At 37.3% G+C, this 26,989-nt stretch overlaps 1 protein-coding gene across 1 annotated transcript in view; it reads left to right on the top strand.

Annotated features, from left to right (window-relative positions):
• Nucleotides 1-11,372: 11,372 nt before the first annotated feature.
• LOC120730489 (mucin-2) overlaps nt 11,373-26,989 on the top strand; it is a 78,146-nt gene continuing 62,529 nt past the window's right edge. Inside the window, exons 1-18 of the mRNA XM_040026894.1 lie at nt 11,373-11,491; nt 11,633-11,888; nt 12,730-12,844; nt 13,214-13,304; nt 13,392-13,525; nt 13,624-13,840; nt 14,072-14,197; nt 14,293-14,407; nt 14,494-14,644; nt 14,767-14,880; nt 14,961-15,030; nt 15,150-15,287; nt 15,925-16,089; nt 16,504-16,598; nt 16,682-16,808; nt 16,916-17,171; nt 17,307-17,359; nt 17,447-17,559. Of these exons, the coding sequence (XP_039882828.1) occupies nt 11,416-11,491; nt 11,633-11,888; nt 12,730-12,844; nt 13,214-13,304; nt 13,392-13,525; nt 13,624-13,840; nt 14,072-14,197; nt 14,293-14,407; nt 14,494-14,644; nt 14,767-14,880; nt 14,961-15,030; nt 15,150-15,287; nt 15,925-16,089; nt 16,504-16,598; nt 16,682-16,808; nt 16,916-17,171; nt 17,307-17,359; nt 17,447-17,559 (2,412 nt within the window). The 5' untranslated portion in view covers nt 11,373-11,415. The remainder of the gene's footprint in view (nt 11,492-11,632; nt 11,889-12,729; nt 12,845-13,213; nt 13,305-13,391; nt 13,526-13,623; nt 13,841-14,071; nt 14,198-14,292; nt 14,408-14,493; nt 14,645-14,766; nt 14,881-14,960; nt 15,031-15,149; nt 15,288-15,924; nt 16,090-16,503; nt 16,599-16,681; nt 16,809-16,915; nt 17,172-17,306; nt 17,360-17,446; nt 17,560-26,989) is intronic.

Here is a 26,989-nt window from a genome sequence, read left to right as displayed (position 1 = left end):
GAAACCAGGGACCAAGCTTCCTGCCACCCGCAAATAAATAACGCCATCTGCAGTGCGCAGACGGAACTACGTGTCCACATGTGAGAGAAGCGAAGCTGGTAGTGGATTGAATCTGCAAGATAGTGTCATATTTTAAAAATTATAAGTTGATTCTGAAAACTGTTGCACTTACAGCAAAAACAAACAAACAAACAAACAAACAAAACGCACAGAGAGGCTTGTAGCATGTCTCTTTCTCCTTCTGTAAGGCACCTTCCGCTAAACAGCTTCTCTGTCCATGAGGTTACATAAAGGGCTGGGTATCGTCACTGATTTCATTCGATTCAATTTTGACGCAGACAGGCAGAAATATTAAAATTCTGATCATTTATCAGAATGTTTCTGCAAACATGAGGGCTTGAACTCACTGTACACAGTAGTATCTAGGTTATTGGAATATCAATTTACTTTCTGAAAACATAAAACAAGTTTCTGTTGTATTAACCAAGGCTGCTTATTAATTTAATGCTGATTTGATGTAAAATCTCCAAATAATATTAGAATACATAAACCAGGGAAATTCTATTAAAATTTAAGTCCAGTCAGAGAAAGTTTCCTCAAAGAAAGGTTCAGAATATCATGATGCTCCACATGCATTACAATGGAAACTTTAAAAAAAGTTTTTAATACTATATTTTTTATTTTTTCCATAGTACACCAAACTATATAAGCAATACAAATGTATAATTTATAGATTAAAAAATGTTTTAATCTATAAATTTATCTTTATAATCTCAAATATATTACAAAATTTGACTCATATCTTAAGAGCATGCTTAAGTTGCTTAAGGACTTTATTTTATTGGTTTAAGCAGTGTTGAAACAAGTATCTAATGTTAAATAGTATTATGTCAACAGGGACCCACCTCTAATCAAAATTGTCTTGGAATAATTTGATGCGTGTACTGTCCTCCCTGAATCAACACAATGTATACTCTTAGACAGGAATAGCAAAAGACTTCTCATCATGCAGCTGTCCTCACTTGGGAGTGGTTCAAAGCCCTGTTTGCACTAAGAAGAGCTTTGCGTGCAAAATAACATTTGATTAAACATGTGTTTATCTGTAGATACATCTAATCACAGATAGCTTGGTTACATTCCCTGCTCACCAGAGGAATGACTGCACCAGCTTCAGTAATTGATGACTATACAACTGCTTATACTTGTACTTGTGACGCACAATGCTCAAAAACACTTTGACTTTTGCATGTAGGCAAATTTGTAAATTTAAAGCAGTTTGTAAAAATGCACATTTCTTGAAATTTGTTGTTAAGAAGAAACAAAATACATCACAGGGCATCTGTGATTTTTGGACAGTAGAAATTTAATAGTGAACATAAATCATCATAATCATTCTTTGGGCATCTCTGAAGCTGTCCATCTTTAGTTTTTCTCTCACCAAGCTACTGATCTTTTATCCCATACAATTATTTGGTAAGCTGGGCCCAAAAGCCAGATGTTTGGTAGAATTTGGTAGAAGGTGTTAAACGTAGCCGAATGTGTTCTAAAAGCAAACACAAACCTACTGTCCAGACTGTGTGTGAGAGTTGAAAAATTTGCAGCTTAAGAGGCCACCAGACCTCATACAGTATCATGCAAATGTGATACAACACGTCGGCAATGGTGGTCACCAAGGATGTAGACCAGTCATTTTATTTGCACATCCTGTGCAATTCATGAGCCACAAGCAATTTAGATAGTGCCTTACACACTCTTACTGCACTACCAAATATTAACTTTAAGTAAGTAATATAATTTTATGATATGTTTTAAAATCTATTTTATTGTCAAATGAGAATGTCTTGATTTTATGGTAGGATTTATTGTTTTGTAGGATTTTGGTTGGATTTAGATATTTTAAATATTGCGAAAACATAAAATCTTCACTGGAGCAGTGTGGTTGAACATATTATAATTTCATTCGCAATTCTGGATATCAAGATATGATCACTGTCCCACAATTTGCTTTGCAGAGAGGATTTTTTTATTTTTGTTTTATTCACTTAATTTTTTTCTTTTCCATGTTGGATTGAAATAAAGTACAACAGAAGACTTGAAATACATTTAAAAGTTATAATATGATCATTCAAATATATGATAATTCAAATATAACATGCAAGACCAAGGAAGCAATAACTCTGTCTGGGGCTCGTTCTAAGTAAGCTCTAGCCTGTATGTTATACTGCATTGTTAACAGCTCATTTCACTGAACTACGGCATAATTTATTAAATTAATCTCAAGTTCATTTTTTATTAGCATTCGTATTATTAGATGAATATGTTATAAACAGGAAAAGTTAAAGATTAAGCTCTCAGAGAGGGAGTTGTGTTTGAAGGCCTAATGGGCGTCCATCCAGCCATTTTTTAACCAAGTGTCACAGGCTGGGTCTCTGTACCAGCGTTTTGAGTTTTATTTTGTATTTTTGAGTCTCTTATGTTAGGTTTTTGGTTATAAGTTCATGTTTTAGGGTTTATTTGAGTTTAGGTTTTTCATTATTTCTCATCTGTTTCCTTGGTTTCTGTGTTTTGGTTTCTTGTCTAGTCTGTCAAGCTTGCTTTGTCATGTCTGTCTCCATATTTCCGGTTTATTTTGAAAGAGTCTGGTGTGTTCTTGTCATTGTGTTGAGTCTCACTTTCCCCGTGGCGTCATTATGTTTATTTCAGTCAGCTATTTGGAGGATAATTGGAGGTGAGCTTCCCTCCCTCCAAGACATCTACAGGAAGCGGTGCCTGAGGAAAGCGGGGAGGATCATCAAGGACTCCAGTCACCCCAGCCATAAACTGTTCAGACTGCTTCCATCAGGAAGGAGGTTCTGCAGCATCCGGTCCCGTACCAGCAGACTGAGAGACAGCTTCTTCCACCAGGCCATCAGACTGCTGAACACGTCATAGACACCTCAGCTTCACTACTGGAACTTCAACATTATGCACTCCACACTGTATATAAATGCCACTTGTTTTGCACATATTCAACTCTGTATATTTTATATATTTTATTATTATTATTATTATTATTATTATTGTTTTGTTTTGTTTTTTTTACTATTTAATTTGTAAAAATGTGTATACACACACACACACACACACACACACACACACACACACACACACGAAAATATTTAGTATACACATCCAGAAATGCATACACTATTATATATTGTACATATATTTATTAGTTTCAGGTCGGCCATTCTTGTATTTTGCTCGTTTGTGTTGTTGTGTTTGCACATCTCTGTTGCTTGTGGGGCTCGCACACAAGAATTTCACTCGCATGTGCTGTGCCAGTGTGCCTGCACATGTGATGTGACAATAAAAGTGATTTGATTTGATTTATTTCCCCATGCGTTCCCACTTCCCCCGGTCACGTCCTGTATGTGTGTATTTAATTCCTCTATCTTCCTTGTTCATTGTCAGGTCATCTGTCATGCTCACTATAGTTGTCACAGTTTTTTTAAATAGTTTTCATGTTTGTTGCTGCCATCAGTCCAAATAATGGCTCGTTTGTTTGGTTTTTTTTGCAGAAAACCGCAGTACCTCTTCTTGGTCCTGTAGTAAAACACACCCTGCCATGACAGAAAGTGTTGAATTCAACATTATGCAGGGCTGGACTCTGTCCCAGTGTACATTTGGAAAGATTCCAAGGCCAATTTACAATCACCATTTATTTACCATGCATGCTTTTGGAGCACCAGGAGGAAACCTACTCATGGAACAGAAACAACAAGAAAACACAAAGATGCTATTAATGAAATCGAGTTTCTAGTTTTCAAAAAGTAGCGGGATCTTTTGAGAGATCTTGCAAAAGTTCATCTTATTTTTTTTTCTCCCATGTCCCTTGCAGGGCTCCGTACTACTCTGACACACCTGGAAGATTATTATTTTTTCTATCAATAGTTATATAAAGCAATGTGTTTGGCAGCCTTGCAAATATTTAGAATAACTGCTCTGAAAATGCACAGGGGTGCAGTAATCACATCTCTACAGCAAAAAAAGGTTCCAAACCCCGAATCCTAATTTCATTTGTGAAGTGGGACACGTTCTAATTTCGTTGTGCTATTGTACTAGGTATGATTGTGGAACGGCAAGAAAGAGTTGTCTTATCCAAGTGCTTTATTTACATCTACATCACTTGCACTTCTGTAGGATGAAATTATTCCAGGAATTTGTTGTTGACTTGTGTGGTAAGGTACGTTTAATACATCTGTGAAAGACTTACAGCTTTGTATTCATTAATATATGGTAAATGATTGGCTGCTAAAACAAGAACTAAACCAAAAAAACTGAAATCACTCTGTGAGGCAGTGACAACACAAAGTCCAGGAAAATCACATCATATGCATTCAACCCCAACAGACATTAAAAACTGTCATGGGACAGCGGCAGCAGACTGACTCAAGTGATCATGATTTCCCTGACCACTGCTCTGAAATTATTGATCTGACCAGTAGAGTTCCTAAGGAATCCTCCCAACTAGAATCCCAGCACAAACTTCCAGAAGATTTAGAAGTTCGTCTTCCAGACATAGATGATACAGTTATATGAGATCCTGAAGAGGACCTCGTCAGAGCAGATGGTGATGACACAGTCGTGATAACCCTGAATTATGTCAACAGTGAGGATCTCACACAGGTAAGACCATGGACAGTTGTGGGTGAGGTGGTTTAGATACTTATGTAAGTGTTACAAAATATGGAAATATATTTATACTCAAATTCAATAACTTGCATAGTTCTGATTTTAAAAAAGTCGATCATGAATTCCTGCTTTGACAAAATTTAACCATGTCCGATATTTCCTGTACTATTATTCTTTGAGATCTCAAATGAAATAACCTACAGCACTGTGAAACACTTGTTCGATTTCCATTAATCAGAATTAATCTCTTGGGTTTTTTTTTTAAGCTTGATTTTGTTGCAGCAATAGTAAAACATTTGAAGTAGTAAGAAGCAAAACAAGATCTGATAAAAACCTGTGGAATACGTCCTTTTCCACTTATAAGTGAGACATGTAGGCTCAAAATAATTTCTTAAAATCTACTGACATATTTTACAGACTTTTTAAAAACATTCATAATTTTGATTGAAGAAGAGTCTCATAAACTTGAAGGCTTAAGGTGTCTGGTGTCAATTAATGCAGTACGTCTTCCTTCAGAATGCTGACCTAAGTGGATTACCTATGGATGGTTTCCTGCTCCCACTGTCGTCAGCTAATGGCTTGCCCACACCACATATGCAGTCCATACACAAGGAAGCACCCCAGATTGCACAGGTAAGATGGATCAATTCAGGCAAACATGAACACCTATCTTTACATACTGTAGAGATGCCAAATTTGCACGCCTTAGCAGGGGCAAAGGACACTGTCTCAGCTGAACTCTGGACACGCACACACATACATATACACTGATATGCACACACTCATCCCCCCTCCCTTTCCAAACGCCTTCGATGTATATTCCCTTCCGATGCTGACGGGGATCAAGGAGACCAGCGCACGCAGGCCCAGATGTACTGTCTAATTCGGCTGTCTCTCACCCTTTACCCACCCCTGTTGCTTGTCATGTGTTTCTTTGGTGTATTAAGAGATTTTTTCATGTGCTATGTGCAGAGGTGTTTTTTTCTGTTCTCAAACTGATCTCCCTGTTGGAGCTCAGTCTGGGGGGAGTTTTTTTTTTTCTCCTTATCTTTCCTCATGTGGTGCATTTTCCATTGTTATACCTCTCTGAACTGTCTTCCCCGTGTGATGTTTTGTGTAATGTATGTATGGTCGGAGGGTAAGATGGCGCCGCCATTGCGTGCAATAGGTCGGCAGCCTTATGAAATTTCCCCTTGTGGGACTAATAAAGATATATCAATCAATATCAATCAATATCAATCAATCAATCAATCAATCAATCAATCAATCAATCAATCAATATGTATAAAAATACATCGCATTTCTTGTTCTGTTTGTGGCCTTTCTTTTTTTCTGGGTATGGTTCAATTTTGTTGTTGTTAACTCAGTTTTTACTGCTGTTATGCCAGTCCTTTGTATTGTAAGGAGAAGCTTCTTTAAATTGTGGAGAGTCCCAAATTTAAGCCCTGTGGGAGTGTACCCCCAACAGGAACAATGGACCTCCTAATGATTCTCTACCTAATCACAAGAGCCAAGGTGTGAAAATGGGTGTATATCACAATCAGCAATCAGGTTTCGGATGAGCTCATTGTGAAACCTAACCCCACCCGATCATGTGATTTCCTGAGGTCAAATGGCCCAGCATGTGAGTGGGCGTTAAGGCCTCTGGGAAGGTATCTCAGAACTGGATTATAGATGGCAGACAGTTGGTGTTGTAAGCCACCACCTCTTTTTAAAGATGGTTGTTCACAGTGGACATAGATGGCTTCTTTCACTCCTCTTTCAAACCATCTGTCTTCTCTGTCCAAAATGTGAACACTGGCATCCTCAAAAGAGTGATGCCAGTACGAAAGAGTGATGTACTTCAAAACCCAGCAACATACTCAGACAAAAACAGGTTCATCCCAAAGACAAAACTCAAAACACAAACTTAACAATGTAGTGTATGCTGTACAGTGTAGTGAGGAATACCCAGACCTCTACATTGGAGAGACCAAACAGACACTTCAAAGCGCATGGAACAACATAGAATGGCCACCTCCACGGGACAAGACTCGGCTGTCCATCTGCATCTAAAGAACAAAGGTCACTCTTTCAAGGATGCCAGTGTTCACATTTTTAAACAGGTGAAAATATATTTATGAGCAACAGGAATTAGTGGCGCTGAATCTTTGATTTTATTTATTTTTTTGATGTGTTTCACTTGCATCTATTTGAAAGAATTAAATTAAATTAAATTTTATTTTGATAATGACTTTCAAAGTAAAACAGAACACATAACAGACGCAGACTTGACTAAGGGATACAGCTGACAGAGAACAAAGGGAACACAGCGGTAGGGATGACTGTTCACTAAATAGAAGGAGCACAGAATCACAACCTCAGAACTAGAACACAAGAAATGCTAAGCTGGGAATACTAGAGAGAGAAATCAAAAACCAAGAGACTAGGAAAGACGCATCATGAAATCAAAGATAACTGATGCAAACAGAAAAACATGGAGCCCACAGACACAGAACTGTGACATTTGTAAAGCCCATGTTGATATAATTGCTCCAATTTTACTCAGGATGGTGAACTGCTCCATTGCATGGTACTCTTTTTCTGATTGTGTGTATGATGCCCATGTTTGTCTTCTTCCTAAGAAGGACAGAGACCCCACCAATTAGTCTATTAATTAAAAAAATCATCTTGCCTTCACGTCTTAATAAATTTGGGGGCACTTTAATTTGACAAGATTAAACTTGGTTTATCCCTGACACATTTGCTTTCTCTAATACCTGTCATCTGTTGAATGTACTGTATGGAACAAACCCAACACATTTAGCTGTTATTTCCTAGACAACATTCTAGGAGTTGACTGAATGTTGGTAAATGGACCGATTCTTATATAGTGCTTTTCTACTCTCCCGGAGTACTCAAAGCACTCTACACAACATGCCTCATTCACCCATTCGAAGCACTTCTAAACTCAAGTGCAAACTAAACTACATTCACACTCCGATGAACGCATCGGGGGGCAACTTGGGGTTAGTATCTTGCCCAAGGATATTTGGCATGCAGACTGGGAAAGCCAAGGTTCGAACCACCAACCTTCCGATCAGTAGCTGAGCTGCTCTACCACCTGAGCCACCACATGTTGGGGTGGGTGTAGTTTTGCTGGTGTGGTGTGGTCAGGTGGGCTGCCCCGTGCTCTGTGGGTCTTGGCAGTGCTGTTGGATGGGCCTAGGGCCCCTGCTCTTGGTTGATTATGGGAAACGGGGGTGCCCACTGGCATCAGCAGGGAAGCTGGGTCCAGGGAGGGGGCAATTTTGATTGCTACTGTACCAGAAAGGAGAGGCAAAAAGGGGGGAAAAAAAGCAAAAAAAACCCTAATTAATATATCTATATCTGTATCTATAGATAGATAGATGCAATTTCCCTGATATAGCAAAGTATTTTATTCTATTTTCGTATAGTATATTATTCAATTTTATCTTATTCTATTTTATCTTACTCTATTCTATTAACGTTTAATTCTCTTAACTTGTACTTTCCACTTTCTGCCGTAACCAAAAAATGTCTCATGTGTAGGACTAATAAAGGTTTAACTTATCTATCTTATATAGTACTTGTGACACAAAAATGCAAAAATCTGAACTCTGACTTTCACATTGACTCAACATGGAGCCATATTTGTACATTTAAAGCAGTTTGAAATGTACATTTCTTAAAATCTGTTTTGAAGAAGCACCTTTAAAGCTGCATTTGATGTTTAGTTTTCCTCTCACTAAGGTGTTGATGATTTATCCTATACAAATATTTAGTAAGCTGTGACCAAAATACAGGTGTTTGGTAGAATTTTGTAGAAGGTGATGAAAGTAGCTCAATATGTTCTAAAAGTAAAAATCAAAACTACTGTCCAAACTATGTGTGAGAGTTAAAAAATTTGAAGCCTAACATGCCACCAGACCTCATGCATGTAAACATGACGCTGCAGGTCGGCAATGATAGTCACCAAGGATCTAGACCTGTGAGTTTATTTGCACATCCTGTGCAATTCATGAGCCAGTAGCAATTTAGACAGTGCCTTACGCACTCTTACTGCACTACCAAATATTAACTTTGCGTAAGTAATATAATTTTATGATATGTTTTAAAATATATTTTATTGTCAAATGACAATGTCTTGATTTTATGGTAGCATTTATTGTTTTGGTTGAATTTATATATTTCAAATATTACGAAAAATCTGTTCCCTCTGTGATATTCTCATAAGGGTCTTCTGAATCGCCCTTTGTCTGGTCCCTCACCCAGAACCAGTCTGCCATGGGAGACCCTACCAGGGGGCAAAAGCCCCCGGACAACATAGCCCCTGGGATCCCTGGGACACACAAACCACTCCACCATGACAAGGTAGCGATTCGCGGAGGGGAATTTCAAACATTGTAATGTTTAGACATATAGAACAAAATAAAATAAAATAGATTTTTATTGTTATTGCACATGCACAATAAAATTGTGGGTGTTCCACACCATCTGTGCATGGACTAAAGCTATAAATAGTATTGCAGCAAGAATAAATATCAAACGACAGGATTATAAACAAATAAGAGGAAAACGCATAATAGAGGATAGGTTGCAAATTGCTTGAAAGTAGTGCATTGGACTTGGTCTCAGTATAGTCCATGTGTGAGTGGCCTGAGTGATAAGGGTTCCTGAGATCATGGCTTAGATTGGTGGGTGGGTGGACAGGGATGGGGTGTGGGGGGATAGTGTTTGTTGACAGTCCAAAAGTCAGCAGCTGGTATCTTATGGATCCAAAATGCAGATACAGGAGAACGGAGTTGAATTCAAACAAAAGGCGAGACTTTATTAGGGCTGATGACAGGGGTAAAAAATAAAAGCAAGGGCAAAAGAGGAATGACAACTAACCTTGTAAGCTAAACTAGGAAAATTAAAACAAGATAACTATGACAGAACTGTGAAGCTATGAGACAATATGAAAGCTCTGACATTATGAATGCTGTGACGAGCATGGAGGAAAATAGACATCCTGATAAAGATTGATTGACAACACAAAGACTAAATACACACATGAGGTGATCAGAGAAAGTGCAGACACATGAGGAAACAGCTGACTAGAAAGAAACATAATGACATCACAGGGGAGAGTAAAACTAAACACATTGTACAAAGAAACACAAGACATTTCAACATAAAACAGGAAATATGGAGAGACATAGACATGACACAAACCAGCAGGGAATACTTAACACAGGGGTGATGACATAAAGGGATCTAATAAACAAAGAAGTAAACTAAGTAACCTGGAAGCTACTACCAAAAAAACTAAACATACACAATCAATATCAAAATACAAGGAAACTCAAAGCACTGGGTCACACGACCCAGGACCATGACACTGGCTCAGGGGAAGAAGTTTATGCGTTTGGAGGTGTGGGACCTGATTGACCTGAGGCGCCGACCAGAGGACAGCGGGTCAAGCAGGCGGGGTGCAAGGGGTCACCTGTGATAGGTCTGATTTTCCTGAGACAGGACGATCTGGCAATGCCCTTCAGTGGTGGAAAAGTACAGTGAATGATTTTTCATGGTCCCTGAATAGAAAACATCCAGGCAGTAGGAGAACCCGCTCTCCACTGAGGAGCGGTAGTAGGCCAGTAGCAGCTTCAGGTCGAGTTTGTTCTTCCTCTGGATGCAGAGGAAGTGTGGCCGCTGATGGGCCTTCTGATGGGTCCCAAACCTAAAGTACTAATATCTGAGTTCTTTTGTATGAGGGAGGTTCAGTTTCAGGTTATCAATTCTCAACCTCTGCCCTGTACGCTGTCTCATCTTCATCAGAGATGAGCCCAATAGCGGTGGTGACACTGGTACACTTAACGATGACATTGGTTGGGTTGGTGTTCAGTCATAGATATATAGGGCATACAGTAGGGGGCTGAGAATGCAGCCCTACAGGGATATATGAGTAAACTGATGAAAATTAGTTAAAGACATACATTGGTCAATTGTGTATGTAATGTGTAAAACACCCCCGATCAAATTGAGACTTTTTTTCCCCCTCGGTTTAAAGTTCCTTTCTGCTTGTGAATTTGCAGCATTCTCAAAAATGAGCTGCTATGTTAAAGCAAATAAAGGAATCAAATCCTGCTGCTTAATGGCTTTTGAGTAGAACATGAATACATGAGCAAGCTCCCGAGTATTGCAGGATGTTTGTCAATGATCTTATCAAATGTAAAGCAGATGGTAGACAAGTTGGCATAAGCTTTGCTTAAAGCATCTCACGTAGATTTCATATTATGTTAGGTGATACCTGCATGGTCATAGTCACTCATGAGATCTTTACTTCCTTGGCAGGTTTGTAAGAAATTTGACATCCCAGTGTCTCATGTTCCCCTTTTCATTTCTGTTTTTAATAAATTATAATTATTGGATCCTTATGAAACAATAGATTTAGAACAGAGGAGCATTTTGTCAATAAAACTGTTTTATTGCTGCCTCTGTTGTCTTGAAATGAAGATATATTCAAGTGCAAACATACTTGTTCAATCAAGAGGAAGGATGTAATAATAAGTTATATGGGATTTGTGAAGGGTGTTGGACAGCCATCCAGCACATGTTTGCCTCGACTAGCAATAAATCTTCACGTCTTACACAGGAAGAAGCTGTGAGAAAAAAAAAGTCTGATCTCAATATAAAAGGTAGTCAAGAACCACTCTCTACATTACCCACTCAGGGAACATCTAGTCCACAGTGGCAACAATGAGGGGGAGTTCGGTGGGGTTGTGCTTCCTTGCTTTGACTATAGCCCATGTCACTGAGATCCAAGCCAGATTGGGTAAGACTCAAATAATTTTGGTCTGCTTTTAAACCTCAATTATTTAAATAAATGTATCTTCTTCATTGATGCTTAAATGAACACAACATTTATAATACTTCCACCAATATTCATCTTTTATTTACGTGAATGTTTCTCCAGTCCACAACCATGTGAGCAGCATCTGTAGCACATGGGGCAGGGAGCACTTCAAGACGTTCGATGGTGATGTGTACCAGTTTCCTGGCATGTGTGAATACAACCTGGTCTCCGACTGCCATGACACCTTCCCAGAGTTCTCTGTGCACATGAAGAGGAATGAAAACGATGGAAACCCGACAGTCAGTTATGTGGTGGTCACCATCATCGATTTTGCATTTCACCTCAGCAAGGATGTGGTCACTGTAAACGACCTGCCGTAAGTTAAAAAAAAAAAAAAGCAACTCTGATAGAATTATGATGACAATGATAATCTTTTATCTCAGATATATAAAACCAATACATACACACATTCCTAATGACATGAATTAACCACTAAATCATCATCAAGTCTGAAGTGGAGTAGGAAGAAATATCCACATGCTTATTAATCTCTGATTCATTGATTGATTGATTGATTGACCATGTCCATCATTACGCACACTTCCCCTCAGCACTTGTATACACTCATAAAAAACACAATAAATTAATATAATTAGAGTGAAATAGTTAAATGCAGATAGGAATTTCCCCATGGGGATCAATAACGTATAAATTATTATCATTATTATTATTATCAGTCATCAATTTCATTAATTTCACATTCTTCAAAAGCAGGTTTTGAAAAATTTATTTGAACTGAAAAATGCTTGAACATTGGTGTAGGTCCACTGGAAAACTGTTCCACAATTTTAGTAGACAAATGGAAATGCAAAAAGTTTGAACTGTTGTTAAAGATTTATATTTTATGAGTTCCATGAATTTCAAGATTTGTTGACTCCAAAAATAAAATGTTAGTGTGGTTGCTGAATCCGGCTTCATTTAATGATTGTAGTTGCTTTTCCTGAAGTTCAGATAATGACTGAATTTAAGCTTTTTACACATTAACCCAGACTTCCAGACAGTACTCTTAAGTATGGCAATGTGAGTGAACAGTTGAAGTTCACAGAGTGATTTATAATGCAAAAGACTTTATTCATTACAGAGATGCTTCTTATATAATGTTAATTATAGATATAAATGAATTATAATTGTCAAAAAGATATTATCTTTCTTCTCAGTGTCAAACTGCCACACTACGAGGCCGGAGTACAAGTGGAAAGAAATGCAGTCTACATCAAGCTCCAGTCCAAAGTTGGCATCATTGTCATGTGGAACCTTGATGATGCAGTCATGGTAAATCCTTAAAATAGACAGATCCAATAGGACATTATTTTAAACACATTTCTTTTATTAATGACTAACAGCCCAACCTGCAGAAATACTTAGCCATACTTTTATATTTTGGTCTGTGTGGCATTTAAATAAATACATTGTCCTCGAGTTGAATTGCCGATTACCTGGTTCACTACAACAATAGTTACAGTGGTTACTATTGTCCTTGCATACATGTAAAGTCCTTAAATGTGGCAACTTTGATGCATTCGTTTCATTTTATTTTGTTATTATTATATATATTATATATTATATATATATATATTAATATCTTAAACATGTCATGTCTGGTTTCTAAAACTTTTTCTAACCCTTTACTCCATATTTAAGGTGGAAATTGATAATGATTACACTAACCGCACTTGTGGACTTTGTGGAGATTTTAACGGTGTTCCAGTTTACAACGAGTTCCTCCTTGATGGTAAAAGCTGTTCATCATTCATTAATTTTTTTAATCTTCAATATGCTGGCTATTGCGTGTCCCTACTAATGTAATTGTATGCAAAAGGTCGGAAAATCAGCCCCATTGAGTTTGGCAACATACATAAAGTCCATCGTCCAAATGATGATTGTGAGGACCCATATGAAGAGGAAGATGTCTCACAGGAAGCTATGAATGTGCCAGAGTCATGCAAAGAGTTTGTGAGTTTTGTTACCTACTTTAGCCAGGTTTAACGAAAGAGATCTGATGTTTTTTTTGTTTGCATTAAATAATTGTGCATGTGTTTACTGTCATTTAGCAAAACACCTGTGAAGAGATGCTGCATGCAGAAACCTGGAGCTCCTGTACCAAACTGATTGACCCCGAGCCTTACATTCAGGCCTGTGTGCAGGACATGTGTGGCTGTACCAACCATTCAGATGACTTTTGTGTCTGCAGCACACTCTCTGAGTTCTCTCGACAGTGTTCCCATGCAGGAGGGGAGCCTCCCAACTGGAGGACTTCTGAGTTCTGTGGTAAAGTTTTGTTTTTTTCTTTCTTTTTCTTTTTCTTTTTGTATTTTATATATTAAGCGGTAGAGAGAGTACCAAAACACTGAAATCACCTGAGCCAAGTATATGGTGAAATTTGGCAAATGTCAGAAGTAAAATAAGTGCACAAAAAAATCTGCTGTTTTTACACTCAAGTGAAAAACTTCAACAAGTTGATGTTTAGACACTTTGCGTAAATTCCCACTTCCTTCACAGCCAAACAGTGCCCATTCAACATGGTTTATGAAGAGAGTGGATCCCCTTGTGTGGATACCTGCACGCATCAAGACACAAGCTCATTCTGTGAGGACCACAAAATGGATGGCTGCTTCTGTCCTCCTGGTTAGTGCGCTTGTCAAATAAGTTTCTTTCTACACACCCGTTAAAGCTTCTCTTTTCATGGGATGTTACCTTCAAATGCCAACCTTCCATTTCAGGAACCGTGTTCGATGACATTTCCATGAGGGGGTGTATTGCTCAGTCTGAATGCCAGTGCAAGCATGGAAAAATCTATGAATCTGGAGAAGTTTACAGACAGGAGCGAGAGGAATGGTAATGTTCATAATGCTATCAGAATGTAATTTTTAACAATGTGTCTGCATATTTTGTTTTCTTAATGAATTTGGGGTTTTTTTCAGCACGTGTTTTGAAGGTAGATGGGCTTGTGAAAGTCTTTCAACACCTTTTACGTGTGCGGTTGAAGAAGGTTCACATGTAACCACCTTTGATGGGAAAGACTTCACCTTCCATGGAGACTGTTACTACACCCTGGCAAAGGTGGAAAGAAAGGTAAATGAGCCTTAGTACAGTACAGTCGAATTTTAGACAATACTGTGTTGGGCACATGTAAGTAAAAATATATTGGATTAGGCTACATTTTTTTTCTTTTGCTTACATTATGTGTATTTCAGGATGATGCAAGCCCTACGTTTACCATTCTGGTCAAACTGGTACCATGTGCACACCAAGAGTATGACACCTGTCTGAAGACCATCAAAATCCTGCTGAACAATGACAGACACAATGTGAGTTTAATACCGGGCTCGTGCTTTAAATAGATACTGACAGCTGCAACATTTTAATGATCGATTCTGTTTTTATTCAGGTGTTAACATTCACTGCTGATGGCGCAGTAATGCAGAATATGCAGAGTATCAGTTTGCCGTACTTCTCAGGTTGGTCAGAAAATAAGGAACTTTCGATTTAAGATGTTACTTTCATTTATGCTGAGATGTAAGAACTTAGCCACTGAGCCACTGATACCACAGATTTTTGTGTATCTCTTCATTCACAGGGGATATCAGTATATTCCACGCTTCGTCCTTTCACATCATCCTCCAGACCAGTTTTGGTTTGCAAATTCAGATCCAACATGTGCCTCTCATGCAAGTCTATGTCAGCCTGGAGCAGAGCTACAGAGAAAAGACACGTGGTAAGTTTTACATTAGTCTTAAAGCATTATATCACGAGGGCTAGTATGCATTTATTAAGTAACTATTTATTGCAAGACTTAAAGAATGCTGTCTGTTGAAGATGGTTACATGATTTTGATGTATCTGTGCATTTCGAAACAAACTTTGCCATTTGCAGCTTAAACAAATGAAACACCAGCAGATTATGTTGCCTTCAGTGATTCATATGTTTTTTTTTTTTAATTAAACACTGCCAGCAACCTTATTACAACCTTTTGGCTAAAAGGTTTTAATAAATGGCCTCGCCCACTCTTAGAGCTACGGCAAGAAATTTAAAAAATAATGAGGGCGCTCGTAATAGACTGTTAGCTTCTTCAGATGAAAAGGAACCAGCTAAGATGGTGTGGGCAGCTAACTGGTATGCCAAAATAAAAAGGCTATCTTGAAGGTTCAGTGAAAAGTAGACACTGAGGTAGCCAAAGAACATAATAGAGAAATTGTGTTTTATGTGACCAGGGATGATCTCAGGATTGTCCCACTCTGAATACCACCCAACTAGCAAGCCATTGAAAATAATTTGGTTTCATATACTTTTTTCTTTAGCATTCTTATTTGCATTTCATGATAATTTCTTCATTAAGAATCTGTAATTTTTAGGTTTATGTGGGAACTACAACATGGTCCTGTCTGATGACATGAACACTCGTCAGGGCATTGTGGAGGGAAGTGCAGCAGCTTTTAGTAACTCCTGGAAGGCTAGCCATATATGCCAAGACAGAGAAGACAGACTCGATGACCCTTGTTCTTTCAGTGTGGAAAATGGTAAACTGAAAAGTGTTTTTGTCCATCAAGTTTATTTCTTATTCCTTATTTTATTGTCCATGTTTATGTTTTTTCTGAACTCCACCTATTTGTTTAGTGGGTTTGGATTAATTAGTAACTATAAATTGGTCATAGGTGTGGATGTGAGTGTGAATGGTTGTCTATCCTCTATGTGTTAGCCCTGTGACACACTGGCAACGTGTCCACGGTGTGTCCAGGGTGTACCCTGCCTCCCACCCACCCCGCGACCCTGACAAGGATAAGTGGAAGAGAATGGATGGATGGATGGAAGGAAGTTTATTTCTTTAATTGCTATCATTTGCTTGAAACTGATTTTCCAGGCACTAATTGCAGCATATATAAACAAGCAAGAAATATAAGCAAGAAATGACATTTTTACTCATCTACTTATAGAAAAGTATGCCAATCACTGGTGCGCCTTGCTACGACAGCCAAATAGCACCTTTGCAGAGTGCCATTCTGTTGTGGATCCTGAGATTTACTACAAGGTACAACACAATCTATCTGTGTTTCTTTAACTAAATACAGTGGGACTGTAATACAATAAAAATGTGTTCACTGTTTTCTACAGCGATGTACTTATGCTAGCTGTAACTGTGAGAAGAGCGAGGACTGCCTGTGTGCTGTATTCTCCTCCTACACAAGAGCTTGTGCATCAAAGGGAGTGTTCTTGACAGACTGGAGAGAGAATGTGTGCGGTAAGTGTATCTGAAACAGCTCAGTATTCAAGTTTGATGAGCGTGTTCTTTTTTATTAGTTAGTCCAGAACTATGAGGTAATCATTATCATATTTTCTGTAAAACAGAAAAATACACCAAGAACTGCCCAGCATCTCAGACCTTCTCTTACAAAAATCAGAGATGCCAGCTGACTTGCAGATCATTGAGCTTAAAGCAGCAGAGCTGCACCTCTGATTTCTTGCCTGTGGATGGCTGTTCCTGCGCTGAGGGTCACTACCTAGATGACAACGGCATCTGTGTCCCAGTGGCAAAGTGTCCCTGTTACCATAATGAAGTCTACGTAAAGTCAGGCAAGTCCATCAGCATCAACAACGAGCACTGGTGAGTCACTTCAGGATTTCAAATGAAACATCCTAAACTAAGGATTAAACAAGACTGTAATACATGTAGTATGATGGATTTACACAGACTTGGCTTTTTGTGTTGTATCTTTATAATTTTGGCGACTTTTTCTAGCATATGCACCAACGGAGTTCTTCATTGCAATTCTGGGAGAACCCGCATGTCAAGTCAGTTTTTTTTCTTCTTCAATGAGAGAGTTTTTTTTTAAGACAATATACAGTATATTAAAGGAATTTGTACTTTTTTCCCTACAGTTTCTACAGCTTGTCCTTCTCCAAAAGAATACTTCAACTGCTCCACTGCAAGCGCAGGAGTTGTTGGAGTGCAGTGTGCTCGAACTTGTTTAAATCTGGACAATGATGATTGTGTGAGTTGTTTTTGATGCACCTCCAAGTCTGAAAAAACAATATCTAATAAATATTATTATTTTTATTTATTTATTTGTTTATTTTTTATCAATGTGGTCTTTCTATCCTCCCAGGATGCCACAGAGTGTGAATCTGGTTGTCGGTGTCCCAGTGGCCTCCTTGATGATGGTAAAGGTTTCTGTGTGAAAGAAAGTGACTGTCCATGCAAACATGATGGCCATCTCTATGTCTCCGGGACACAAATACCTAATCAGTGCAATACCTGGTAGGATCTTATTTTATTTTTTAGTTATTTTCTAATTAATACTTGTAGAGTAATAAACAGTATGTGATATATATGACATGTTTTTCTCACAGTATTCAAATTGTATTGTATTTACTTTTTTTTTGATACATTTAGTACCTGCCAAAGTGGAAAATGGACATGCTCTGAGAAAAAATGTCCAGGAACTTGCATTATTTATGGAAGTGGTCACTACACCACATTTGATCAGAAAACATATGCATTTCAAGGACAGTGTGGCTATATTGCTGTAAAGGTAAATCATGTATGCCAGAATCATCCAAAGCACAGCTGTCACCTAAATTGACCTTGTCATGTCCTCATCTAAAGTTTCTCATAAAAATAAACTCTGAACAATTAGGAGTAAAGTCAGTTATGCAACTCTAATTTTCTTTGTAAAAAAAAAAAGTTACATGCCATTCACACTGTATATTTTGTTTACCAAATACAATTACTTACTTAGAACTCATAGGTGAAATTGCAAGGAGCAAATGCCTTATATTGTAAATAATATCTGGATCAGGGATAAGGAAAATCTTTTTTCTAAGTGCAAAGATTTGAGACACAGTTAAGAATTACCTACACTGTGTCTCCAAAAGTCATTACATAAAGATTCAAAGGCAGTTAGTCAATATATAACATGTAAGTGCATAATCTTATTCCTGTTATCGTCTACTTTAGCCCCAAAAAACACAAAGTTTAACCTTTTTTTTTTTCTTTTTTTAAACAGAACAACTGTGGCAATAAAACGGTGCACAACAGCTTTGGAGTTATCACTGAAAATGTACCTTGTGGCTCTACGGGCACCACCTGCTCTAAAAAAGTCAGAATTCAACTGGGGGTAAGATCACTTATAAACAATATCAAAGCTTTCTTATGCCAACAATAGTAAATCTAAGTAAATATATTTTCAGCATTGCAATTGAACCAACAGAAATTTCCTTTCCTTCATTACAGAGAAATGAAATTAAACTATCAAGGGGAAGAGTTGAAGAGGATGATCTGGGACATGGACCTCAGATCAAGTACAGGATAAGGAACGTTGGCTTGTATGTGGTTGTAGAATCTGAGATTGGGATGGCAGTGATGTGGGATCGCAAAACAGCTGTTCGGATCCTGCTTGAACCAACGCACAGCGTGAGTCACAGTAACTGTTACATTAAATTCTTGCATTAAAGTTTTACTATTTTATTGTACCCTTTTTGTCTGACCACATACTTGTGGTTTTCAATACCTCATATTGAAAAAATTAACAGAATCATTTCTAAAAAAGAAAGAAAATTCCTAGGATCCTAATATATTAATGAAATTATGATAAATGTAAATGACTAAATTATATTTATTAAGATCTCACATTGCTCGATTGACTCTTTTGTTTATTTGCACAGGGAGAGGTGTGTGGCCTGTGTGGTAATTTCGATGGTGATGGACAGAATGACTACACCACTCAGGGTCAGCTGGTGGTGAGCAATCCACTTGAGTTTGCAAACAGCTGGAAAGTGTCTAGCTCTTGTCCAGATGCGGAGGTGAACATTGATCCGTGCGCAGTAACACCCGGTCGACATCAGTGGGCAAAATTGATGTGTAGCATCATAATTGGAGAAACATTTAAAGAATGCCACAAAAAGGTAATGAGAATTTGTAACTTGTTCACATTCACGCAAATCTAAAACAATGCTCTAAAAAAATCATCATCAAATTTGCACCACTGTTCAGGTTAGCCCTTCTCCATTTTATGAAAACTGCGTAAAAGACTCATGTGCCTGCGACACTGGAGGAGACTGTGAATGTTTCTGCACAGCAGTTGCAGCTTACGCTCAGGCTTGCAATGAGCATGATGTTTGCATTGCATGGAGAACTCCAGAGATCTGTCGTGAGTAACAGTTTGTTTTTTGTTTTTTGAGGCTTTAAATTCTTGTGAGCCTGGTGTTTGCAACTACAGAGATCTATATATCAATCTGCTCAGTAAACATACCCCATCATTTTTTGTATTTTTTACTTTATTATTATTAATTAATAAACTTGATCTTTTCTGTATCAAGCTACACTCAATAACCAATAGGGACCAAAGTGGACACGTGCTTTTGCAAGCTTATAAAGCATCTGAAACTGAATTTTCTCATTTTTACAAACATAGTCAGACAATTAATTAAACAGTGTAAACTGTGTGTATCTTTATAAAATGTATGTATTAAATTTGATAAATAGATTATTTTGTTGTTTTTGAGATTATTAATCTGCCCCCTTCTCCGGACAACACATTTCTAAGTGTTAAATGCAAAAGAAAATGGATGTGGCAAAGTGATTGTTCCAGAGTCGGTGTTTGGTTTGTGTTAGCTTAAAAAAATCCTGTAATATAACATGTTGGGCTCTATTGAAAAGGATATGCAATTGTAGTGGGATCATTCTTAAATACTGAGTGTAGGTCAAATGTGATTAACGATAATCACAACAAAAATAATATGTGGAAAAGTGAAAGGAAACACATTTTGCATCTGTAATAAGTAAAGACTTATTACTTATGTAATCTAACATCAAATACTGCAGACAATATTTGCGTCAGTTTATAACACTTGCATATGTAACACATTCACTTCAATTTAAACTCAGTGTATATTATAGTCAGGGTTACTTATTTCCAAAATCAAATAAATAATCTCATTGCAATCTTTTTATTTTAGTGCAATCAGACATAAATTCCAAAATATTTTCAATAACCTTATTAAATTTTAATGTGAGAGTGGAGTTTGAACTGCATTCACATTATAAATTGAAATTTCATATATTTCAGTCAACATTTTAATCATCTAAGTAAATGGTATAATTTGTATCTTTTTCTCCTAGCTGTCTATTGTGATTACTACAACGACCCATTTATATGCACGTGGCACTATAACCCTTGCCACTCTCCATGCTACAAGACCTGTTTGAATCCAGAAGGTGTATGTTTGAATCCGATACCCACCCTGGAAGGTAGGAGGTTCAGTCGTGTCAGTTTGTATTACCTTAAATCAGATAAATGTGCCATTCAGAAATATTAATTAAGATTATTATGTGATATCCTTTTATACAGGCTGTTACCCTGTATGCCCAGAAGATAAGCCCATATTTGATGAGAAAAACAAAACATGTGTGGATGTATGTGAGCTAACTACAACAACACCTCCAACTACCACAACTACACCTCCTACAACAACTACGACTACACCTACTACAACTACTCCTCCTACAACAACTACAACAACACCTCCTACTACAACAACTACAACTACACCAACACCTCCTACTACAACAACTACAACTACACCTCCTACAACTACAACTACTCCTCCTACTACAACTACACCAACACCTCCGACTACCACAACTACAACCACAATCTCATCGACTACTTGCATTCCAAGTACCACAGTGCTGAGAAATACGATGCTCGATTCCACTCCTGTTTTCATTCTGGTAGGTCTTCATCTCCAAAAAACATTACTCTCCAGTTTTCTGTTTTCTGATTTTAGCTAGGTCGCTCTGAATCACAAGACTTCAGCATCTCACTTGTCAGAACATTCCTCTTTGAAGAACCCTATTCATGTTGATATACCAATGAGCTCTAATGGCTTCTATCCAATGGGTCCAGTTGCAAGTTGTCTTCAAAGTATTCCACGTGTAGTGACCAAGCATAGTGCACACACAGATTACCTCCCTAAGGCAGATACCTGAGCACAACATTTGAGTCACTTATGCTCTAAATACACTGCATGTTATAAGATGAATACATTGCTTCTAAATAGGAGAAACACTATGAAAACTAAAATAAATTGTCCGATAGTGCTAAACCTTTATAATATTGCAGTATTTATTAGTGTTTATTGTAATAGTAATGTATTGTATGGTAATGACTTTGAATACATCCAGTGTTTACTTTGATATAGCTGATAGTCCAGTAAACACACTGATTAACTAATGGTTATAGAATTATCAGCTGTTATCGAATGTAAATAAATAGTAATACTTTTCAATGTATATAATGTTACAGTGCTCAGACTCGTTGGATACAACTATAAAACCTTACAAAAACCTAACCTAAAGCAATTGCAACCTGAATAAACACAAAATTCACATTTTAATTTATAATTGTATTTATGAAAGAAATGTAATTCTTTAATCACCAGTGTCAAAAAGTAATTGTGACCTTTCCAGTAACTGTTACTGGCCCTTTACTGTTACTGTCAGAGTGTTATTATTATTGTTTAATGCAAAATGTGTCCGGTGATGAAGTACAACTTCTTTTTAATGCAAATAAGTTTAGCCATGTAAGCCTATATTCTGGCTGTAAAATATTAATTCTTTAAACAAATTTAGACAAATTTAGAGTCAATCCAATAGAAATAGTACCTTTCTTTAGAGCACTTCCAGAAATTTAGGCAGTTTTAGTATAAAATACCAGAAAGGGTGTTTGGATCCAGATTTGGGCTAGACATTGTCTTGTTTCCAAAAGTTGATTCTGTTCATCTGGACGTAGCGTCCAGATTAAGAATGCATCAAGACGATATTTGTCTTGGTTTATGCCTTCCATGGATATTCTATAATGACCCAAATCACATCAGAATGTCTGCTCTGATTGGTGGTCATGAATCAGTCCTCTTAATATAAATATATAAATGTTAAAGTAGGAAGTAGGGGAAGCCCAAGATGGGATGTAGAGTTGCAGCTTGAAGGAAACAACTGCTTAGATGTCACATAATAATTTGCATTGTGAGCTCCAGTAGACTTTACTTTGTGTACAAGTTGAATTGTGTTGCTGCTCTTTCTTGATTTAGCCAGTCAAATTTAAAAAGGTAAAAGCTAATCTTGTCTAACTCCTAGATAGTATAAAGCTAGTATAATTCACCTTCATCACCTTAAAAATGAGAAGCCAAATACTTCAGAAAAGTAGAGAGTATTCTTTGATGGGGGATAGGATTATAAAAGACTACAAACAAAGACTGCAATATATTGTTTAAAAAATAAACGTCACAGAATTACCACCACATGCCAAATTGTCCAAAAGAACACATCGTGTCAAGCAGTTAATGGTTGTTGTCTTCGCAAATGTTATTTTTTCAAGTATTTCAGTTGTGACCTATGTATTGTTGATAGTTTTTTGCTATTATTATAATCTGTGACTATTTTAAAGTGATACTTATGTAGTATTATTTTTAAAATAGTCCCAAGATTGTAACATCAAGAGTTTTGGCTTACGTGCATTACTGTGAGTTTCCATAGTTATGTGTATAGTCTATAGACCTCATTTCACATTTTATTACATTTGAAAAGCAATTACTGTTGGAAAGAAAGCATAAAGATGATGGACACAGTGTAAACAGATATATCATCATACATGAAAGCAGCCAAATTCTCTGGAAAGGCCTCATACCACTGCATGTTTGCTCAGAGATATGGACAATAGCAAATGAGTCTAACCATGTTTTCCCCATCAGGAAAAAAACTATTTAGCCTTCCTCTCGTGTTAGCTTTCTGTTATCATCTCTTATGTTAGCGGGTCAGTTTTGACCCGTGAATTAAATCAGCTATAAAATATACTAAAAACAATAAGTTATCATCCAATTTGTTTCTCATCTCTTGGTTACCTTGTTAGGCTTCCTTATCCATGAAAATGTTGGTTTTAATGCTTTTGGCGTGGGCCTCTGGGTCTTTTTTTGTCACTATACCCCTCGATTTCAATTTAAAAAAAATTGTAAAATTAACCTCAAGAGAATCATATTAATAAATAAAAGGTTTCTGTGTTACCTGAGTATTACTGAGGGGTATAGGACACATCTCTTAAATAAATCTTTTTTTATTGATTTTTTTCATTTTAAGATTAATAACTAAAATGACATCTATGGTGTTACGGGTCAATTTCGACCCATATACATTTACATCAAGAAAAGACAAAAAAAGGTTGTTTTTTTCAGCAGTAGACCTTTAATATAAACTGAAAAAAAGAAAAAGTCCACTCCTCCTTTGTTTTGGTTATAGCCGTGGGTAATTGTGGGCTTTTTATCACTTCCCAATGATACAGCTTCACCTCAGTTTCCTTTGTGAAGTTCTTGTCCGTGGTCATATCTGGTAAAAAAATAAAATAAAATAAAATATCACAGCTGATATTGTGATCCTGCAGTCCAGTGGTCATATGGAGGACCACACATTTTCATTGTTTCTTCTCAGGGGTGCCACTCGCAGCTTTGACTGTGAAAATCTGTACATTCCAGGCATAGTTGGTTTTTGCATCACAGGCTTCCCAGATTTTTCTGCCGTTTTTCCCTGGCTTACTGGGTATATATTGCCGGAAGGGGCATTTTCCTGAAAAAGTGGACAAGACGTTCATCCACTGTCACTGGCCCTGGGATGAACATCAGTGGAAGAAGCTGCACCCATCTCTCCCAGACATCCCTGATGGGAGCAAGCTTGTCAGACCTCGGTCTGGTCTCTCTGTTGTCAAATCTGAGGACTCTTGAATCAAAATGATATCAAATGTGTGAAGTGACATCGTTGCCCAGAAAATGTTTCTGCCTGTCGATGCATCCCATAGATGATCAGTGGCCTCATTGCAGCATCTGTACACTCCAGCAAGAAGAACACCAATGAAAGCATCCAGGTATTCCTCATCATGTCGCCATGGACTTTTTTTTCCTTCAAGGTTCATCATAGTAATGATGATTCTTTTTAGTGACAATGGCATAAATATCTCAAAACATCTCTTGATGTCACTGACTTTGGTCAGAGCAAACCTTGTGATTCCAGGGGTCATTTTGATGACATTTGCAGCAGCTGCCCTGCCATGTACATCATGAGGTACTGAGCTCCAAAAGATCTTACCATTTTTGGACTTGAATCTTTCAGCAGGAGTAGCTTCAGCACCAGCGACCTCCACCTCTGATCAGATGTGTCTGTGTCTTCTGGATGATAGTCCACATTGTCTTCCTCCTTAGAAACCTGCCCATCTGAATCGCTATGCTGCTCTGTGTCCTCGCCTTCATTTTCACCAAAAATATGATCCTGAACTTAGCTCACTGTGAATCTTCTTCTCATTTTTTGTATGCTGCAAATTGTAAATGTGCACTCTGGAAGTCAACTGGCCACTCAAATAGTGAATTCACCTCACATGCCCGTGTTTATTTTGTTTTGTTTTTGTGCAGGTATACTGCAAAAAACATGCAAAATAAGAATCCCCTAAAGCTCATATGATTAGGAGAGGCACTTGCTGTAAGTGTTTTAGCTGACAGTGCACTTATGATTTCAGTTTTGGCTTTAATTATTGCTTTATACTCATAATATTATACCTGGGTCGAAACTGACCCTAACAACACAAAGGTCATAATTTCAACTAGGGCATTTTATAATTTAGTGAAAATAATTTTTTTTTGTTTTATTTTGTAGAAATAGAGGTTCCTGACAAAGTCAAAAAGCCTTGATACAATAAACAAATCTATGTGATTTTTTTATGCATTTGAAATTTAAAATGGGTCGGTGACGACCCTAACACGAGAGGAGGGTTCAGTGCTCATAGAGGGTTGGAGCAAAACAAATAAGCAATCTCTATATAAAGGGCCACTGGCCACTGTCTCACTGTCAACTTCCTTTTTAACTGCGAGCCCACAGCGGCGACAATGAAGTGGAAAGTTGTGTGGTTGTGTTTCCTTGCTTGTTCTGTTTCCATTGTCATTGATATCCAAGCCGAGTCAGGTAAGATCAGATTCATAAGGGTGCAACTGCTTGTACAGATATTCGTGTAATGTGCATAATGTACAGGAATCTTTTAATGCTCATTAACGGTTAATTGTTATAGCTTTATGCAAAGGTCAGGACACTGGAAAAGTGTCTGTAATAAGATAGACCAGTAACTGTAATTTTCTGTTGTGTTTATTTATGGGCATGGAAATAAATTTTGGTAAATGTCTTCTTTCTTTTTTTTTGGCTCCCCAGTTTACAAGAGAACATGTAGCACATGGGGCCGTGAGCACTTCAAGACGTTTGATGGTGATGTGTACCAGTTTCCCGGTATGTGTGAGTACAAGCTGGTCAAAACATGCGATGAGTCTCAGAATTCCCAGACGTTCTCAATGGACATAAAGAGGAAGGAGAATCCTGGAAACTCTACAATACGTTTTGTGGTTGTGAAAATTAATAGTTATTTATACAACATCAGCAAGGATTTGGTCACTCTGGATGAGCAGAGGTAAAAAGCAAAACAAAACAAAACAATGCCAAGTCAAACAACATTTCTTTTGGTCCTCAAAATTTGAAATGAAAACAACTGTACTATACTTTGTGTCATATTGTTTTTGTTTTTTCTCCCAAGTATTCAACTTCCATACTTCCAGGCCGGGGTATGGTTGGAAAAAACTGAGTTTTACTTAAAGCTTTACTCCCAAGTTGGCATCACTGTCATGTGGTAATCGGTACGGTCTCTCAATCACACTACCACACAGTACTGACCCACACATATAGTTCTTACACACACACTGGACATTCTGGACATTGTTTTCACTTCATTACTTAAATCACGCTGCTGTTATTGTGTATATATTTATTTATATTTCTTCATACATTCTTATATAGTTCTATATTGTGTATTTTGTTGTACAGTTATTTTATTTTCAACTTTAATTTATATATTTTATCTTATTCTCCCAGTTAAATTTACCCTTCATTCTAATTTGTGTTGTACAGTTATTTCATTTTTAACCTTAATTTATATTTTATTCCTTCCTAGTTAAATTTACCCTTTTTAATTTTTCATATTTATTTCCTATCTTATTCATAGCCTTTTCCTTTTTTGTTTTCTTTAGGTCACGAGCAGTTGTCCAAGCATTTCACTACATATCGTACTGTGTATGACTGTGTACGTGACAAATAAAATTTGAATTTGAATTTGAATTTGAATTTGAAATTTGGTACAATGATGATGCAGTCATGGTAATAACTTAGACATCATTTGTTTATGAACACTGCTGAAACTTAGAGTAACTCAAGACAGATTTTTTCCAGGTCACAACCATATTTCTGATGGTTGTTGCAAAAAGTCTTAAGTCAAATTCAAATTCAAATTCAAATTTTATTTGTCACGTACACAGTCATACACAGTACGATATGTAGTGAAATGCAAA

The sequence above is a fragment of the Simochromis diagramma genome, unplaced genomic scaffold, assembly GCF_900408965.1.
Source record: "Simochromis diagramma unplaced genomic scaffold, fSimDia1.1 OVJJ01000293.1, whole genome shotgun sequence".
NCBI classification, from domain to species: domain Eukaryota; kingdom Metazoa; phylum Chordata; class Actinopteri; order Cichliformes; family Cichlidae; genus Simochromis; species Simochromis diagramma.
This window is presented reverse-complemented; position numbering and strand designations above follow the sequence as displayed.